Source organism: Molothrus ater, chromosome 23, assembly GCF_012460135.2.
Source record: "Molothrus ater isolate BHLD 08-10-18 breed brown headed cowbird chromosome 23, BPBGC_Mater_1.1, whole genome shotgun sequence".
Lineage (NCBI taxonomy): Eukaryota > Metazoa > Chordata > Aves > Passeriformes > Icteridae > Molothrus > Molothrus ater.
In genome coordinates this window covers 5,985,110-6,005,466 of record NC_050500.2, presented here as the reverse complement: position 1 = coordinate 6,005,466, position 20,357 = coordinate 5,985,110, and the positions used below count along the sequence as shown (strand labels likewise).

The 20,357-nt window shown below is 48.7% G+C and overlaps 1 protein-coding gene and 1 long non-coding RNA gene across 7 annotated transcripts in view; both read right to left on the bottom strand.

The window, feature by feature from the left end:
* Positions 1-8,205, bottom strand: part of SPEN (spen family transcriptional repressor) — a 66,535-nt gene extending 58,330 nt beyond the window's left edge. For all 3 annotated transcript variants that reach the window (XM_036396050.2, XM_036396051.2, XM_036396052.2), the window contains exon 1: positions 8,098-8,205. In XM_036396050.2, coding sequence (XP_036251943.1) covers positions 8,098-8,180 — 83 coding nt within the window. In that variant the 5' untranslated portion in view covers positions 8,181-8,205. The remainder of the gene's footprint in view (positions 1-8,097) is intronic.
* A 1,746-nt stretch (positions 8,206-9,951) lies between these two features.
* On the bottom strand, positions 9,952-18,983 carry LOC118695015 (uncharacterized). Of its 4 annotated transcripts, XR_008508780.1 has the most exons (4): positions 18,208-18,493; positions 15,814-15,924; positions 13,006-13,067; positions 9,952-12,589 (listed from the first exon to the last, which is right to left on the bottom strand). It is a non-coding gene; the product is annotated as an uncharacterized LOC118695015 (long non-coding RNA). The 4 variants fall into 4 exon arrangements; XR_008508779.1 differs by having other exon boundaries at positions 9,952-13,067; XR_004981495.2 differs by lacking the exon at positions 18,208-18,493 and adding an exon at positions 16,858-18,190 and having other exon boundaries at positions 9,952-13,067.
* Positions 18,984-20,357: the final 1,374 nt, after the last annotated feature.

The following is a 20,357-nucleotide window of genomic DNA, read 5'->3' as shown; positions in this document are numbered from 1 at the left end:
TCGAAGTCGAGGTTTTGCAAAGCTGAGCTGGAAACTTGAGATTCATCGCAACAACAGGCGAGGTTTCACACCTCGGCTTTATGAGCTGGCTTAAAGGAGGCCTCCCCACACCAAAGACTTGAGCAGAGCTGTATCTGGAGGTGAACACTTACTACCAGACCAAGAGGGCTCCTCCTGGGCTTCAAGGATACACCAATACAACTGCTGGGAAAGCTGCTCCCTCATGTTATGCTCTTTCAGTGATGAACTTCACCTTTAAGCTGCAAAATCAGACTGAAACAAGCCAGGCAAGAGCATTAACTGCAGCCAACCCAGGGCTGTAAACTCTGAAAGGATGCAGAGGAAGAGATGCTTCCTGAGCTCAACTGCTGCCCATAATGGTGTATCTCACCATACCCACAACCAGCGTTATCATCTACAACATCAATCTTGAAGCCACTTCTATTTTTTAAATGTGGCAAAGATACTCTGCTACTAATTCTTCCAATAAGTTTTTTCAGAGTTAAGAAAAAGACCAAAGGTTTACTGAGACTTTGATTACAAGGCGGTGACTGTGCTGGCCACTGGCTGTCTGGATACATATCCAGCTGCCTTCCTAAGAGCAGCATCTCACAGATCCCATGAAATGAAATCAGATGTTGATTACATATACAAGGGAGATACTCATCCACTCTGAGCTTTTATTCTCCTCACAGTAAGAATGCTAATGAGGCCGGAAGACTTCTTTCCCCTCCAAAGATGACTTCCTTAAACATACAACTTGGCAATTTATTTTTCTTATTTTGCCCTATTAACTATTACAGGTCACCCGCAGCTGCCACAGAGAGCCTAAAGAGGGACATTTAAAGGAGCCTCTGTGATCTCTTTGGCAGCCATCACTGTTAATGAGGATGGGAGGTATTCACCCGGCAGCAGGAGCAGATGGACCGCGGCGCGGAGCTTTGTGCCGTGCGGAAGCCGTGAACACCTCAGCAAAGACACGGGGAAAGCTGTGACAGGAACACCAAGTTACTCTCAATGAATCCCATGGATAGCAAACACAACCAGGTCAATTTTCTTCCTGGAGAAAAACTGTAGGTGATTCACTACTTGCTTAAATAAAATCATTTACAGTCTGGCCGTTCTTTGTGTTGAGCTGAAAGATGGTTTCAAATCCAGCTCTGACTGGGTACCTTGACCACCTTCGTGACAGGAACTTGGTCTGAACACAGCTCTCATTTCCTATCATACTGGGAATAATAAAAGACATGGTAGCTCCTCCATTTGGACAGAGAGGCATCCAAGAGGAACACACACAGGTCAGAACTACCTCACCAGCAGTATCCAACAGACAGCCCTGCAGATCATCCTTTCACCCTCCTTCCAGACACATCTGGATTTCTCTGGCTTCTCAGTGGAGAGACGAGAGCACTCTCAGGGCATTCTGATCAGATGCGGAAGCTCCAGATCAAAGTGTGCTTATACAAAAAAAGCCCTTTCAGTTTTAAGTTGTTGAGCCTGACTAAAAAGGGGAAGAGAAAGGGAGCTAAAAAAGCTCCCTTTTGTTCTTAAAAATGTCCGAGCCTCTAACCAGAACACGGTTGTTGCGAAAGACTGCTGCTCTCCTCCCACCATCAGTTTGTCTGAGCAGAAAACTGATCCTTTCACATCCAAACTCTGCTCTTCTCACCCAGGTCACCCCCAACGTCTGCACCTCACACAAGGCACAGACACACAAACTCTAGTCCAGAGCCAGCCACACACAACGGCTGCAGAACACATTTCCAAAAAATCCATCCCAGGAACAATGTTGTTTCCACCAAATTCAAAGGTGCTGCCTTCAATCTTTCCTGCTGACAGACCAGGCTGCAGCAGGCCCTGGGATGTATCTGGTGTATTTATAAAAAGCCTGGAACAATGTTTGTTCTTTTACTGAAGGATGTTATCTTCACACTGCAGGATTTTACAGATTGCAGGAGATGATTACAGCAGGTTAAACAGTAACTACTGAAATGCACAAACCACAGCACTTGCTGTGTTTTACTCATGGTCCAGGAGCCTTCATCACCTCTGAATGTGCTGCTGCAGAACAGTGGTGGAGATGGGTTTCAGGAGATCTGAGCTGCCATTACTCCCCAGGCAGAAAGGTGAAACCTCCAAATAACTGTGTCTGTACAATCACCAGGTGGGAAACACAGCTGACTTGTAGCCTGGGCAATGAAAAAAGCAACTTCTGTCTGATTTTCATTAACTGTCCAAGGAATCTTCAGAACACCACAAAAACTTGAGAAAAGGAAAGCAGCAAGGCTGGTTGTACACTGTGAATTTCCATCCTCAGGCTCCTGTTCCTCCCACAAGATTCCTAAATCAGCATGCCAAAGATGCAGCTAAACGCAGAATCTTATTATGGAGAGCAATCATTTTTCTAGTTTATTCTTCAATTCATCGTTTAGGAATGTTTGTCCTTGCAGTCTTTGGTTTCAGGGCGTTCTCAGTCCTCAGCAAGTTCAATGAACTTAATCAAAAACACAAGTGAAATATCTCACTGCTTCTTATTTTTGGTAGCTACAAATCCAGAGCGTATCCAACCCAAGCTCCACAACTCACACCCAACTGCAACTCTCCCAAAACCTCCAGCAGCCTAAAAGCAGCCAAGAGGGGTAACCCTCAGCTCTGCCCCTTTGCAAACATCCTCAGAGAACAGTTTTGGTGTTTGTTATTTCTCAGGTGCCTCTTCACACTTGACATGCAAAAGGGCACCTCCTCCTCTTCCTCACAACCCAACAGCAGCGTGAAACCACCACAACAGCAAGACAAGCTGCAGTTGTGACACATCAGCTCACAAAAACAAAGCTCCTGAGGAGCCCCAGGTCCACCCTGACTCATCACCTCATCCAGTATCTGCCTTCCACTCATTTGGTTATTTACTTCCTTTTTTATGGAAAGGCAGTGAGTGCCTCTTTGCCCTCAGCAAAGACAAGGACCTAATTTTGGACACACCTTAAGACGTCAATAAGGTCATTTGCCAGGAACTTGGCATGACTTTCTGGCCTATGAAAAGCAAGAAGGAATAAAAAACCAGTAAACAAGGCTATCACAAAGTGAATTTAAGCCTTTGTTCATCTCCTGACCTGATGAATTGATTTAATACCTTTGTATGCCTCACTGGACTGGTAAGTTCTCAACACGTGAATCTGTTTTCTTGTACTCTGCAGGGATTATTCTACTGTTGTACTAAATGAATTTACACTAAGGGCAAGAAATACCAAAAGCCAACATGGCTCTTGAATGGCTCAGCAACAAGAGAAGCTGCTGATACAAATAATCACAACTAAACACAGCCTGGACCTTTGAAGAAACTTCAGAGAAGAAACAATGCCAGTCAGGCTCAGCAGATGACAGAATTTTGTGACCAAGTATCATCAACTTATCTTTCTACCACAGCTCAGCATATAAAACCACTTAATAGAAGCTCAGTCCAAATCTACACTCTTTGTGGCTTTTCATTAAGTTTCTTTGAAATAATTACCCAGCCTTGGCCAGTGTGGCGTCAACCAGCTGCCACCTCAAGTGCAGGCACTGAGCAGAAGCCGGAGCAGGCAGCAGTGGATCTCAGCCTGCTCAGGAGCCACGCTCTGGACTCAGCCTGGGGCACCAGGAGGCAGCTGCAGGCAGACACCGCTGGGCAACAAGCTGGGCTGCCATGGAGGTGGTGCCTGTGCTGCTTTAGGGCACATGGGATCACTACCAGGAACAGAATTAATAAAGATCTGATGGCAGTTTGCCACCACCACCAGAGCCAGCACCACCATCACCCCAAGGAGCCACCTGACTGAGCAACCTACGCTCCATGCGAGGCTGACACCCACTGGAACCCACCAAAAGAATTCTCCTTCTGAGTCTGGGCAATTATTTTAATCCCCCTGCCCCAGTCTCCCAACCAAACATCCTACTCTGGTCTCTGGATTACGTTACTGGAAGTGTTTGTAAAACCAGCACCAACAAGTTCTGATGCTGCCCATGACTCCAGACATCACTCCAGTAAAACACAGGTGTAAACTGTACCCTCCCCTCCTTCACAGCTCTGGGCTGGAAAAGGCAGTACCTCATCTGTGAAAATGCCTGAAGTGACACAAACAGAGCGATGAAACAGGAACAGTTCAGTGGCCTTACTTCTGTATTTTCCTACAATGAAAATACACCTGGATAGAGATCTGTATGGGCTGAGCTGAGTTAGGATAACCATCCCAAGTGATATCCAAGGACTTACTGACCAGTGATCACCAAAAAATGCCAGGAAACACATTTAAGAGCTTTGCTAGAAAACCAGGAGCACTTTTTCCTCTGACTCAAGCCAGTTCCTGTGGAAAGGCACTGCAAGACCTGACAGTGTCTGACATGAGAAATTTTTCCTCCAAGTGTTCAACAGCAGCAGTGGCCGTCACCGTTCTCCCCAGGTCACAGCCTGCACCAGAGCTACCAAAATTCCCCCACATCACCTCAGTCCACAGCAGTGACACAGAGCAGAAGGCACAGATTTCACCCTCCCAGGCCAAAATAACACTCCAAGCCATCAAGACAAAACATTTACTCACAAACTGACCAAATATTCTCTAGGAATTACTGAGAACAGACACTCGCTGTCACGGCAGGTTTTTTGCAGTTATGTTTAAAATGCCTTTAACCACTTCTCCAGGAGGCATCCAAAGCATCTCCTGCGAGACAGACACTGGAACACAGCAATGCCAAACAAAGCCCATTTCCTACCCCAAAAAATCCTTAAAAGTTCTTTATTTTCTCCAAGATTGCCCTGATCTGCAGTGTGTTCCATTGACTTTCAAGGAGCACTTTTGTTTCCTGAAATCCAGGGTTTCTCCTGGACTTGGTCACCACTGTGAATGTCTTAATTCTCCCGCAGCACAGGAGATTGCACACAGCAGTCACATGGTCCATCATTAAGAGGCTTTTACTCCTCTTTGCCCTTTAAAACACCAGTAAAGGGACAAAGCCATGTTCTTTCAGGTAACTGGAAGAAAACATAGGGAGGGGAAAAAAATATGGAAGGGCAGCACTTGTGTTGGGGACAACTGTTACTATATTTAGTCGCCTTGTTCTGCAAGCTGCTGAGCATCTGTTTCAGTGATGGTGAACGACGGGTTTTTTCCAGCATTAATTAGGTGAACCCAAACCACTGCTCCCACCACTTCCCCAAGCTCACATCTCCCAGATCATAACTCGGATTTGCTACTTATTCCACCTGAACAGTGGATCTCCAATCCTGGCACCGGCTGCGTTTCTATTTCACGGTGCCTTAATAGCTCAGTTGAAAGGAAATACAGAGTACTGGGTTTTGAAAAGGGACTATTTGGGTAAGAAACTGAAAAACAACGTCAATGTATTTAAATGCATGGAGAATCTCTCCTTTGCAATCCCCTTTAATACCAAGGAAACAGATTTTTAAAAGGGCTTCTAAGGGAAAAAATAGCACTGCTCATGTAAGCCAGTACTTCTTGAGACCAGCTTCAGTATTCTCTAATTTGAGAGAAGAATTCACAGCAGGAGTGTTATTTCCATTCACCTCAGTAAACTAAACAAACCAATCAGCAGCATTTGGGGGAAAAGAATAAAAACATGTATTTCTTCGAAATTCTTAATTCATTTCTTTATAGAATTCCTTATGAGGCTGCAAATCCCAGCAAGGTTCCCACAGTCGGTGGTTAAGTGAAGGGGGGGAGGAGAGGCAGCAAACCCTCCATACTCCTGCCGAGCTCTAAGTTTTAGGAGTTTTCCCTGAATTTTTGCTTCTTTGGAAACAAGATGGTTGTTTCTCAAACAGGCACCGTGCAACAGCCCAGCCAACGAGCTTCCATCTGGGAAGGACAGTATTTCCCAAGCCCAGTGGAAAAACAAACACTGGGCTGAGCTGCTCAGAGGCTGGGGGGTGAGGCGATTCCCGGCCGCAGCCCAGCGGAGGGTTTGGGCGGTTTTCCCCCAAAGCTCGCCCCGCTCCCATGGCTCAGCCTCCTCCTTCGCCCTATTCCCAGGCTGGGGGATGGGTGGGAACCGGGCTCTGCCAAGCCCCGCTCCCTCCGAAAAGACTTTCCCGACTCCAGCGTCCTTTCCAAGGAGGGAGCCTTCCCCTTGCCACCTCCACGGCCGGCCAGCCGCTTCCCTTCCCTTCCCTCTGGAGAATCCCACCGTGCTGCGAGAGCCTTGTGCAGCGCCTGTCCCTTCCCCCAGGCGAGCACGGGCATACAAAGGAAGCCTTGCTCCATTGTCCACCTACAGCACCTACACGCCGAGCCTCGGAGCCGGCTCCCCGCTCACCCCCTCGCCCCTTTTCCAGCCACAAATATTCCAGTGGGTACATCCCACCAGCATTCGGAGGCGGCGTGTCATTCCCTCCCCCTGCTTTAGTACCTGCAGCCAAAGGGCTGAAGCGTGTTTTAACTGTTTACTGCCGTGGGATCAGCCTCATCCGAACACACAAATCCCGGGCAAAAATCACCAGGGAGAAATGCCTGGCTACAAAGCTTCCTCCCAAACCTCCGATCGCAATTTGCCGAGGTAAAAACAACCAAAAAAAGGTAATTAATTCAGCGCCTGCCATTTTTCCCATCCATCTCCAAGCAACAGTACCATGGCAACTTTTTCCCTCCTTTAATACATCTTATAAAAGGAGGAGGACTGGACAAAATAAAACCGAGGAATGTCAGATTTGCACTGTGGAGCGCCTGTTCCCTCAGCTAGTTATGGCTGGAATTAACCAAATAACTCCAGAGCGAGCCTTTTCCTCCCAAAACCTGGCTTTGTAAACAGCACTGGGTCACGTAACCAGGACTTGAGGGACACGACAAACCACCCTGAATACACATCCACCATCCCGCGCCTTCACCAAGAGGCGAATTCTTGGCTCAGGGGGATAATAAAGGTGAAAAAAGGTGAAGCTTGATTAAAACAGGGCAATTTCAGAGCGATGAGGATGCAGAGATGGGGTTTGGCTGCTGCAGCAGCTGAGGCCAGGAGGATGGAGGGGGATGCGAGACCCCCAGTCCTTCCACAACAGACGACCAGAAACCAGGGAAGAAGCGCTGGGACCTTCCTTTCTCCCCCTCGGTGTCACCGCATCTATTTTTCCCATGGTGACTCATTATTAAGGACGCTCCGTCATTTTTCCAGCACAGGAAGATTAAAGGAAGCTTCAAAATCCATTTTTTTCTGCTGCTGGTGGGATTAAAGCAAAGCGCCTGGAGGGGCCACGAGCTGAGCAGGGCTCGTTACTCTCTTTTTCTTCCTAAAAACCAGCTTCCAGCGTAGGGTGTATCAACTTGAGAGCATTTCCACAGGAAAAAGGTGTTGCTGAGGCGGTGGGGAAGAAGTCTCTTCCTCCTCCTCCTCGCAGGGAAAGACGGAGGGAGGAGGAAAAAAACCCAACCATGCAAACAGCTACTACTTCCTTATGAGCGGGATTAACCTATGCAATAAAAAAATAAATAAAAAAAAAAAAACCAAGGAAAAAACAACCCAGCACGATAGCACGATAGGAGTCCAGAGTGCTTCCCGCGTGCAGGATCCCGTGTTTTCTCCGTGGGTTTGTGTGATTTTTTTTCCCCCAGAGTCACGTTTTCGCAGCTGCAGGCGCTTCGGTTCCCACAGCTCGCTGCACCTCGGGGGGACACGCAGCATCCTCCACAGCTCCAGGTGGGAGGGAAACGCAGTGAAATAGGCGAAAATAAATAGAAAAAAAGTCCGAGCGTTGAATAATTTAGGGAAAAAAAAAAAAAAAAAGAATGGAATAGAAAACAAGTCGGCCAGGCTCAGCGCTGCCTCCCGACATCCTCGGCATGGGAGCCGCTCCGTGCCGACCTTCGAGCCCCACTCGCTGCTGCTCCGTCGTTTCGGGTCCATTTTTAGCCATTTTTGTATTTCCCCGCTCCGGCCGCGCCGCCGATCCCGCCATGGCGCGGGTTATTTAGAGCGCTGTTTTCCTCCTCCTCTCCACGGGAACCGCCGTCCCCGCGCACTCCTCCCCCCCTTTCCCACGTCTTTCCCCTCGTTTTTCCCCACACCGCGGGTCGGGTCGGGCCGGACGGGGCCCCGTCGCCGCTCCCCACTCACCGCTTGAAGTGCTCGATGATCTTCTCCTCGCGCACGTTCTCCGGCAGGTTGCCCACCCAGAGGTGCCTGGTTTCCCGGACCATGCTGCGCGGCGCGGGGCGAGCCCGCCGCCCGTGCCCCGGCTCCCGGCCGCCGCCTGCCCCCGCGCCGCGCCGCCGGCCGCCGCTCGCCGCCCGCCGCCGCCTCCGCCTCGCCCTCCGCCCCTTCCGCCGCGGGGCCCGGCCGCCCTCAGCGCCACCGGCCGCCGGACCGCACCATCCCCGCCGGGGGGGCCCCCTGCCCGCCGGGCCGGCTGCCGGGCGCCGGGCTCGCTCTCCGCCGCGGCTGCGCTCCCTCGCCGGCTCCCCCCGCCGCGCCGCCCGCTCGCTCGCTCCCGCTGCCTCCTCCTGCTCCTCCTCCGGCAGCGGCAGCGCGGCGCCCCCGCCGCCGCCTCCTCCTCCTTCCCCCCCCGCGCTCCCGCTGCTCCGCCGGCCCGGCCGCGCTCGCTCGCTCGCTCGCCCCCCCTCCCCTTCCCTTTTCCCTTCCCTTGCCCGCGCCTCGCGCAGCGCCACACGGGGGCCCCCGCGCAGGCGCACTGCGCCCCAGGGCGCGCGCCGCGGGGCCGGCGGGGGGGCGGGGCGAGAGCGCGCAACGCCCCGCGCGGGGAAGGGGGGGGAGCGGGAGTGCGCGTGCGCGGAACGGGCGGGGACAGTGGGAGTGTGAGAAACGGGGGGACGAGAGAATTGGGGAGGGGGTGAGAGAATTGGGGGGACGAGAGAATTGGGGGAGTGTGGGAAACGGGGGGACGGGAGAATTGGGGTGGGGGAGTGAGAGAATTGGGGGGATGAGACAAGAGAATTGGGGTAGGGGGTGTGGGAAATGGGGTGACGAGATAATTAGGATTGTGAAACAGTGGGAGACTCAGACACAATAATCTTATTGGGGGGCTGTGAGGATCATTACAGGGGCTTTGAAAATTGTAATGGGGCTGTGAGAGTTGTAACAGGCTCTGCAAGGATTGTATGAGGGCCTGTGATAAATGTACGGGGGCTCTGGGAGTTGTGATGGGGCTGTGAGAAAAGGGGCTGGGGGAGTTGGAACAGGGAGCTGTGAGAGACAGAACAAGTTGCACTGCAAGGGCAAGGTCCTGCGGGCACAGCTCGAAGGGGCTTCATCCAGCCAAGGGGGCCCTGCTGACCCCCAAACCTACAGCTTCCCCTAATCCCATAAGGATTCCAAAATCCTGGGGCACCAGTACCTTCATCCCCAGGTGAGCACACACCCAGCTGTGGCCACCAGGCAGACAGGTAAAAAATTAATTAAAATTAATTAAGGTGATGGCAGAGAGGGCCCTACAGTGCCCTGGCTCTGGGGTCTAATGGCTCCAAAGGCCAGAGCAGCAGGAGCCACCAGTGGGGCTGCAGGGGGATCCCCAAACCCCCTTGGCTGCTCCACGTGCTCCCCTCCACCGACGCAGGGACAATGTGTCACCCTGGGACACTCCCTCCACCCAGGCAGGGTGTCCTGAGTTGTACTTCCCTCAACAGAAGGGAGACCAGGCTGCCCTGCAAACCACACGGGAGAAACTCCCACTGTGGGAAGGATTCACCTCCCGCTCCCCCACGGGGGCTGGCACAGCTTCTTAATTAACACAGGGTGAAGAAATCACCCATTGCCAATATCACCAGTCTCTAGTTGTCTGACATGTCACACCCCAGCTCTGCAACACACAATTAGACATTTTTTAACCCACAAGATCTTCTTTTCCACCTAAATATGCCACTGCACTGATAAGGCACCTATTTCTATGTCCCAAAATGAAAATTAGATCCCATTGTGAGGTCAGGATAAAACACACACCCACAGCCAGGAGTGTTGGTGTTTAAAGCCTTCACTGCTTTCACCACAGAGCAAACCTGTATTTCAGTATTTTCCATGGCCAAAGTCTCCTGATGACGTTTTGGTATTGATCAAACCCATGTTTTATTTGTCAGAGCTGCCTTTTGCCACCCAGTCCAGCCAGACACCGTAACCTTCCGGCAACAAGTCCACCTTGCTACTGGTCAAAGTCACCGAGCTGTAGTGGCTTAACAAACATGCAAATCTCCTGATTTAATCACATCTCTGACGCACATGGACTCGGTCTGTGGTGGCCCCGAGCCTTATCCCCGACTCCAGTGGCTGCAAGCTCATCCTTTGGCTGCCCCGTGCCTCAGTTTCTCCAGTGACGATGGGCTCCGCCAAACTGGGATCTACTGATTAATTAAAAACCCCAACGACTCCTTGCACGCAAACCATCTATTATTCAAAATGTGTGATGGAGCCACGTGCACAAATGTGCTGCCAACACACTCCAGTGGCGCTTCCAGTGTGGAACTGGGCTCAGCTTTCCATTTTTTTACCTGATGGGAAGCCCAAGGAGCAGTTTGTACCTGTCTCTACCTTTAAGGGGCTCTCCATTTCAGAGAGGAAAAACCCAAACCAAAACCACCAAAAAATCAAACAGCTTTTCCATGACAAATTCTCCCTCTCTGATGGAGTGCACTTGCTGCAGCTGCAATGCCAATTGTTCTTTCTCCTTGCTGGGGTGGCATCTCCAAGGGACATGAGGAAACCACACCACCTCCCAGGTGCTTCCAGGGAATCTCACACGGAGTCACTGCTGTCACCCGGCCATCTCACAGGACACACAGGGGCTGGGAGCTGTCACAAACAAAGCCATCGACTCTGTTGACAGGAGAGGGTTGAGACGAGTGCCAGGAGGGTTCCATTTACACAACAGCCAGCTGGAAGAGCAGCACAAAGCTCGGCTGGTGACACAAAACAAAGCTCTGGACCATGGTGATACTCTTCAAATGCTTTGCAGGGAAGCTGTTCCTAGTTGCAACCACACCAGCGATGCTGCTGTAACCAGATCCCCCCAGCTCAGTCGAAGATTTTAAAGAACACAGACCCAGGCTGGAGAGCAGAGCAGGTGCAACCCTCCCCTCAGCAGGCCAGAGGGGCTGTGACAAAAGACCAACACCATCCTTGTGTCTGCAGAACAGACACACATCTGTGCCAGCCCAGTGTCCTCCATGAGCGACAGCGTGAGGAGCACCCAGGGGTGAGGCACGGCTGCACTGCCCTGTGTGCTGCCCTTCCCAGGGGCCAAACAGCTCAGGACAAGGGGAGCTGAGCTGCTCTCCATGACCCTCGGCCTTTGGGATACACACTGCAAGGAACAATTTAAATTACTGCTGGGAGGGTGTAGCTGAGAGCCCGGCTATCTCTGGACAACTCAGCCAGCCCCACAGTTAAAACATTTGGATGTTTCTTATCAGTACTTGGAGAGGATTAAAGTGCCAGGCCATTTATTAGTGAGGGAGAAGGTTATAAACCCATCTCAGCTTGAACACCACGTTCATGTCAGGAAAAGCAAGGCAAGAACAGGACAGATCAAAAGAGAACCATTAAAGGCGTGAGAAAATGGGGCTGCCATATAAGGAGCTAATAAAGTTAGCAGCTCTCCAGTTTGAAGGGGAAAAAAAAAGGCAGGAGAAGCGGAAAACATCCTTGGGGTCCACACAGCAGCCTCTCTTTGAGGAGGAAAAACCAATAAATAGAAGTGGGCAGACACAATGCTTCAAAAGGCAGGTTTATCCATTTTGAACACGGCGCCTTTCCCGAGCGGTGGAGCTGCCGCGCATCGCTGAGGCTGCTCAGCAAACCTTTCAAAAAGCAAAGATCAGATACTGCACAGGGACAGCAACCAGGACTCTGTTGGCTCAGACCGTAACTTCCTACCCTCAGGTCTGGCTCAGCAACATCTCTGTGTGCTGTGCTGGGAAAGGGGGACATTACACCTCTCCCTGGCTGCATCGGCTGGGATTCAGGGGGATCTGAGCAGGAACATGAGGGTTCTCCCCACCACCAGTGCACAGCAAGTTCCTTTGCTTTCTGTAAAAAAGCAGGAGGTTTCCCAGCAAAGAGCCCCAAGAAACACTCAGAGTGTTCCTTTGTTTGAGCCAGCCAGCTCCAGCCACCATCTTGTCAGGATAAAATGTATTTACAGGTCTTCCTTGCTCATTGATAGTATTTATTAAAAGAACACTATGACAGCTAAATATCAAATTCCCAGCTAGGCTTTTATGTCCTTTTTAAACCAGCCTGAATTATTGGCCTAATTTTATAGCTTACCCACTCTGCTTTATGCTCGTTTTCTCCAAGAAAGAATTGGTGCTGTTTGATATTTAGGCCCATTTGTTGCCAAGACAGAGACTGTGGGCTTAGGGGCTGAAAACACTTGAAGCACAGAGCCAGGTTCTGGAGACTTAACCAACACAAAGCACAAGATTTATATTAATAAACCTCTTGATTTCAGTTCTTTTTGAGGGTTAGAGCTCCAAATCTTCCTGATGAGATGACTTTGGGCAGAAAACTCCCTTCATGTTTTTGGAAATGCAACATGTAGTAATTTATTTTCTGACGCTCTTCCCTGTAGTGTTCTTATCCATGGTGCCAGGGACAGGAGCTGCCACAAAATGCCACCATTTTAGCCAGTGGTTTAACACAGCCACATCCCACAGCCCAGGATACAGGGGCCCCTGGACTTCAGTTGACATTGAACCCACTTTTATCTCTATATAAAAGCACATTTCTGTTTTTAAAATTCCTTCTACAAAGAACCAGAGGTTTCTTCAGCAGCAGAACTCAGTGTGATGGTTAAGCCACACAATCAAAACCTACGTGCCAACACAGCACTGCAAAAGAGTTTACTCTTGCTTATGGTGTGGTAGAAAGAAACATTAGAAAGAACACCTTTTTTTTTTAGCCTGTTGTTGGGGAAAAAAAAAAATCACAGGAGTATCACAGTGCCAGCTTCTGCCCTGCTTCCCCCTGCTCTCAAATTCCTGTGCAACCATGTGCCAGAGAGCTGTGTCTGCTCACCTCACAAGGGTTCTCCCCAAACACAGGGCTTTCATCACTAGACAGGACTATGGCCATCCAGGCTGCAAAAGATCACATTTTAAGGGAAAACCAAAGAAAACAAACATAAAAAATACAGTTTTGTGTGATTTGATACCCAAACAGGACAACTGCAAAGGATATCCCCCTAGGACTGGTTAGATCACCAAAGCCTATACTTTGCCATTTTTAACACTTAATTGTTGTATTAAATCTACATCCAGATGTGATTTTTACCTGTGTGCAATGCCCAGGAAAAAAAAAAAAATCAGAAATTACACTGAGAATGTTACAGGACAAGACTTTAGCACAAGCCTCACAGTCCAAACCTGCAAGATAGAGGCTGCTTTCCCCACATTTTGCATTGGTTGGAGCACAAAATAAACTCTGAGCCACCACCATCTGAGCTTTGGTTTCATCAAACACCATTTTGATACCACAGCAACATGAGGGTGTTTAAATGAAGAGGAGTGACCCCATGTCTGTGGAGTTACCACTCCTTCACTCCAGAGAAAGCACAAAGAGAAATATTTGTGCATCAACACCTGCTGCGCTCTAAAGCCTCTCCTCCAACACGGCATGGGAGAAGTTCCTCGTCTGCCTTTGGCTTTTATTTTCACCTCTGCAGATCTCACAGTGCAGCTTTTTAACTCCTTGGGCTAAGAGCAAAGCTTGAAAGACTGTGGTTTTCTCCTGAACAGAGGAGGAGCGGAGGTTTGTATCGCTTTTTGGCACTGGAAATTCAGGTTTTGTTTAGCTTGGAAATATCATGGATGTAGCTCGAGTAACTCTTCAGGGTGGTAAAAGTTCAGTGCTCACAAGGCAATTCTCAGTCGTTTATCCTAAACTGCCAAAGGAAAGTAATTTAGAGTCCCACAGGGTGTGCCAGCCTGAAAAATGTGGAATCATCCCAACAGGCAGCTTCTTGCTCCTCCAAACCTCCCTGCCAGCAAAGGCCTATGAAGAGTACAAGGTGTATCTCCAAACCAACACAGCCCTAATGCAGGAATAAAATCCAAATCCCTGTCCACACTGCCTTATTCCAAACAAGGCTTTAGGCTCACTGTTCACACACCTACCACAGGGAGCAGGGTAGGAAACCTGGCCTGGCCACCTCACCCCCACCCTGCACTTAATTTTGGCCAAAAACAAGGATAATGCCCTAGCTGTGCTAGAAATCCCTGCAGCAACCAGTCAGTGAAATAATTTCTCCTAAGGGGCTTCTCCAGGGCCGGGTCAGGCAGCGGCATGCATGGAATCCCGATGTGAGATCCTCATTAAGAGCGGCTAACGACCCCCAGCACTCCCTGTGCGCTAATGACTGCGGGAAGCTGCGCCTCCAAGCCATGTGTGACCGGGCAGAAACCAGCACCAGGTCTCTGGTTATTACCTTTGCAACACAACAAAAGAAAGGACACCCGCTAAGGAAGCGTTTCCCTTCTTCCAGGAGTGAGCACGACTCTGAGGAATGGAGTAACAAACCAGCTGCATCTCACAGGAGCAAGTTCACAGAGAAAAAATATGTAATTCAAGGGGACCCTGATCTTCATCAACACCATTTAAGATGTTCAACACTCCCTCCGACCTCCTCTGCCTTTGCCTGAGCAAAATTAGGAGGAATAGACTATCCCACGTAGGTCTGTGGGCTTGGAGGGAAAGGGGCCCCACAGTTTTGCTCCCTGGAGGCACCAGCTCTCCCCACCCCTTTTGTGTGTATTTTTTTAAACGTGCCACACATCAGCACAATGCTGACAAGGGCTTTGTATGTTTTCTGCCTATGCAGCAGTTCAAGACACACAACTCTGGATTTTTTGAAAGGGAAAGGGGGAGGGAGCTGCCCTTTGCTGTACTGTTTAATTGCAATGCTTGCTCTTCTGCGTGACCACAGGGAAGGGAAAAAGCACCAAGGTTTAAAAACAGAACCATTTTTAGTAGCCAAAAGGGTCAAACTCAGTCTTCTCACACGATACAGTGGAGCTCAGAATAAAATCTACCAGAGACAAGAAAAAAATTATAAATCACTAGGGTTTCTTCTCTGGAGTTGGATATGACCCCAGAAAACACCTCATCCATCCTCACTTGCTGCTGTTACAGTCTCCACATTTGCACACCTGCCAATGCAGATTCCAACACTGAAAAAAAAAAAGGAGGGAAAGGTCTGGAAAGCTGGACTGTTGGTTTTTCCACCTGCCAGGAGCAGCTCAACGAAGGCCGGGTGGCTGAGCTCCAAGGAGCAGCGAGCAGAGCACGTTAGCAGCCTTCTGGAGTTCCCATCTCACACGCACATGCGTGATTCGGACAGCGCTGGCAAACAGCTTCCTTCAAAAATAAGGATGACTAATCCACAGCGGCGCTGCTTTATTTATTTATTTTAAAGGCCACAAGGCAGAGCTTTTTCCAGAAGCATCAGCCTTTGTGAAGCAGCAAGCAGTGGGAAGGGGAAGCCCTGGGACCCACTGATGCTCTGCAGACAGAAGTAACCACAGGAACATTGTGGGTTTGTGTGGCCCGTGTGTGACACATGCAGACATGGCTGAAGCCTTGTCCCTCATGTTTCTGGCAAGGCCAGATCCCACTGCCTGGGTGACTCCTGGATCCCTGCGTGCTTTGCAGGGATCTGCTGTGGAGCAGGGTTTCATAAACAATACATTGTTTCCCTTGGAAAAATAAACAAACAAACAAAACAGAGGAAAAAAATAAGGCATGAAGCAGCTTTAACCCATAACTGCAGCATCCCCCTGGGTGCTGGAAAAAAAAGGGGTGCAGGGATTTGGGATCAAAGCAGAGCACCTGAATCGCTCGGTGGGCCCAGTCCCCCCAGCAAGGTCACTCTGGCCTGCAGGGACACACATTAGTGCTGGAACCGCAGTGGAGGCAGCGCTGCAGGAGGTCACTTAGGGACTGCAAAAAGGGAATGGATTAAAAAAAAAAAAAAAAAATTAAAGAAAAATCCATCAGCAGATGTTTACTGACATGCAGCAAATCCACAGCTCGGCTCTGGAAAGCTGCGTGGCTGGAGGGAGAAGAGCCCAGTTCCCAGGACGCAGCAAATGCTCTGCATGTACGGATTTAGGTTACAGCTTTTAGCCAGCCCCACACCCCACCCCACCCACCACCCCCACAAAAAAAAACCAAAAAAACCCCCAAACCAAATTTGTCGTCTTTTTAAGCACTCAGAAATTGAGGTTTGCCACCGAGGTGATTTTGGGTGGTGGCACCATTAAATACTTACCCACCTCACAGCCAAGGGCTGCACAATCTGAAATTTGTGAGTGTTTGCAAATGGTTTGGAAAGCTTTCCAAGGAAGGTGCTGTACGATTGTAAATCCTTCCCGTTATTAATAAAAGGGAGCTATTGTTCCAGCTCTAATCAAGGCTTGTCTCCAGCTGGGCAATTTTAAAATGCAATTCAAAACACACAGAGGAAAAAAATAAAAGATCATGAGGAAGCTTCAGGAAAAAAAAAAAAAAAACAAAAAACAAAACAAAACAACAAAACCAAAACAAAACAGTGAAAGAGAAATGGGAGGGGGGAAGGAAAATAAAAAATAATACTCCTGCTATTTAAAATGAATTCCGAGCAGGAGCATGCTGGGGCGGAGGGGGAATCCCCTCTCCCACCGCCTGGGAAAGGTCACTTGTGCCATCGGTGCCATGGCCACGCCGGAGCAGAGCTGCAGCGCTGCCAGCCCTGCCTCATCCATCTCCATCAGCGACAGCTCTGCTTTCCATTTATTTAGAGGGAAAAAACCAAAAAAAACCCAAACCCACCAAAAAAAAAAAAAAAAAAAAAAAAAAACAACAAAACCCCAGACCCCTCCAAGTTGCAAATACCTCCCAGCGCTCTGTTTTCAAGGCTGGGGAACGGAGCAAGGGGGAGCGGCTTGGAATGAGGCTCCCAGCCAGGGAGAGGTGGCGCATCCTCCGCATCCTCCTCCTCCTCCTGCCCGGCGCTGCGGCAAAGCCGCCGCAGTGGGGGCTCCCCGCCCCCGTGGAAACTTCTGGAACAAGCAGCCAAGCTGGAGAGAGGAGAGAAACCTTTATACCCGCAGAGGGGAGAGGAAAAAAAAAAACAAACTCGTGTAATAAAAGGGAGAGGATTGCACAAGGCCGGGGAAAAATAAGAGATCTCTGTAAAAGTGAAGCCCCCGAGCGGCTCCGGCAGCCCCGGCTCAGGGGGTGGTGCAGCCGCCTCGGCTCGAAACAAAACGCCCCAACAAAGCGTATTTTAAAAAAAAGAGAGAAAGGAAAAAAAAAATGGTGGTGTTTGTAGCGCGAGATGGTGGGATAAAGGAGCTGATCCCTCCTCCTGGATCTACAGCAAAGCCGGCCATTGCAGTTCCATTTATCCTTTTTTTGTGCCATGAATTGTCTGATCCGGACTATTGGGTTGCATTTGCAGCTTCACTTACTGCGGTTTGGTTCTGTTGTGCTTTTTTCCTTTTTGTTTCTTTTTCATTCTTTGTTTTGGTTTTGGTTTTTTTGTTTCTTTTTTTTTTTTTCCTGGGTGTATTTTTTTCCTGTTTTTCATTAAAAAATCATCCTCCCAAATCTCCCAAGGAAAATCTACATCTCTGTGGAACAAATAAAACATTCAGACATAAACTTCCATCATGGACTGTAAAAAAAGAGATGGGTTGGTTTTTGGTTTTTTTTTCCTTTTTTATTTTTATTTTTGATGGCATTTTTTCTCCTGCTTTTAGGAAACATTGTAGTAGGAAACCAATGGAGGAAAACAAAGGTAACATATATATATATATATATATAAAAGCAAAGATATATTGGGCCAAAGTTATAGTGATTATATATAATTAAATTATAGTTTTTAGGTGTGTGGGCTTATTTTATATTTTAAATAGTCCCTGGGAAAAGGTCATATGTATATAAAAATATTAAATATATAGCAGTATTTATATATTTGTATTTAATAAATATATACAAGTATTTCTGTATCTGTAGAAACAAAAGAGCATCTGTATGGGCCTAAATCTGCAATTCTATGGAAAAAAGCAGTATTTTTAGGTACGTAGCTTTTAAGAATTAAGAGGCAATGTTATAGCCTGTAACAACACTCTGATGCAGGACAAAAGGGTAAGGCAACATTAAAAGAATATTTAAAACAACAAAAAAACCCCAAACCAAACAAAAAAAAAAAAAAGGCAAAAAAAAAAAAAAGCATGGTACCTTGGCTACAGCCTCCAACAACGAGCGTGTGGATGTTACGGGATTTGGGGTTTTTTAATGGTATTACCACGTCTGATCACACCAATATATGATTTTAATTAAGCGAATGGCGGGCGAGCTGTCGTGGGGAGCAGGCGAGCAGCGATGGCTTCTTTCCATACCACTCCGGCTGCGATGATAAATCAATCCTCATGCGTTTGGGACTTTTTTTTTGGTGTTTGGTTGTTTTTTTTTTTTTTTCCTTAAGCACTTTTGGGGATTTTCCATGCTGTGAGGAGACCGGGAGATGGCGGCTTCAATCCCTGCGAAGGAGAAAAGTGGTGGAAAAGCGAAGAATTAGGCATAAAACTACCCACCTTGGGGGTGTGTGTGGTGATGATGAAGGGAGGGGTGGGGGGCATGTGGAAAGCGCAATACAGGGCCAAAACCGCTCAGCTGTGAGGGAAAAAAAATAACATTTTAGGGGTATAATTGGGGGAGCGGGGGCGAGCTGAGGTGAGGGGAGAACCCGGGGGCTCCGCCATGGCTGAATAAAAATGCGCATTTCTGGCCACTTTCACATCCTTTCGCAAAGGCGGCGAGGAGAAAAGGGCAGGAGGGAGGGGGGATAAGAAGAAGGTCAGGTTTCACCCGCAGCGCTTTCGCCGCCCGCCCGGAGGGGATTCCCACAGGATCAGAGCCCTCCGCTGTGCCCACACCGCTCCTCGCCCGTCCTTCCCCCCGCTCTCCGCCCGCCGCCATTTTGTCGCCTCAGAGCCGCTCCCGCGGCCCCGCCGGGCGGCCATTTTGTGAAGCGAGCACGGGGGGGCAGCGCCTGAGGGGGCGTGAGGGGCAGCCCCGGCCGGCGCCGCCTTTTGTCACCCCAAACCCTCCTTTCCCTAATCATTTTATCTTTTTTTTTCTTCAGGGGTTTCTCTTTTTCCTCACGAAACACTTCGTGCTTAACTCCCCGCCTAGAGCCCCATCGCTTCAGCAAAAAAACAAGCAAACGATAAAATAAAAAACCAACATAATCAGATGAAGCAATCCAATAAATGAGATTAAAGCATATTCCCCATCTTGGCTGTGAGGAAAAGTTTAGCAGCACGGAGAATTAATGTATATATCATTATACCCATATTTATTCCCCTTCCTTCTCCACTTTTTTCCCCCAGTGGTAAATCCTGACCTCAATAATCAGCCTTGACAAAGGGGATAACCTCTTCGAAAAAGATCCATGTTTTTATTTCAATAAAACACCTCACTCACACTGCTTTACTGGACATTTCATCAAAATAAAGATATAACTTAAACCACTCAAAGCCAAATCTGGGTGAAAATTGGTAATTTTCAGGAAACAGGGCTGCAGGATGCTGTAATCACTGATACGATGAAGAAAATCTGGGATATGAAATAGCAAAATCCTGCTTGCAAGTGTGTGCTCTGCGTCTGTTCATAGAAATAGGGTGGGTTGGGCTTTTTATCCTTTATTTTATAAAGAAGCCAGTATAGCACTCACAGCCTGGTAACGCACTTGCGCACTCGCCTCATCCCTTTCCCCTCATGCTGTCAAAATCAATGTTTTAAAACTACGTTGTGGCAGTGGGTGGTTCAGTTTTGCCAGGAAAACTGGGGATAAATGAGAATATTAGCATACAGCTTTTTTTTCTTTCCTTTTTTTTTTTTTTAATTTAATACATATCTCACCTGTGCTGCATGACCTGAAGAAATCCACGCTTGGGCTGTTCCTTGTATAATCCCTGCTGGTTTTTGCCTCTCCCAGAGTCAGCAGGATCAGACCACTTTTCATTTAAGAAATATAATTTTTTTTAGGCTGTGTCAAAGGCATGTGTAGAAAATAGGTCTGAATGCTCTGTGGGGAAGAACAACGCTGCAGGGAGCTGGCTGGGATGACACTGCCATTAACCTGGGATCCAAAGGAAAAAACACCCCAGTTTTCCTGCAGCTCTTTCTATCTTATTTGAGAAAAACCATCTCCAGCACCCAGTCTTGCTCTCAGCACCTTTTCCAGCCCCTTTATCATCCCACTATCCTTGCACCACACTACAAATCTTCCATTTTCCAAAGAAACCTGCAAAAAGGTTGGGTTTTTTTTCCCATGAAGCAACACTTTAACTACTGATTCAAAACCACTACAAGCTGTGCCTGGC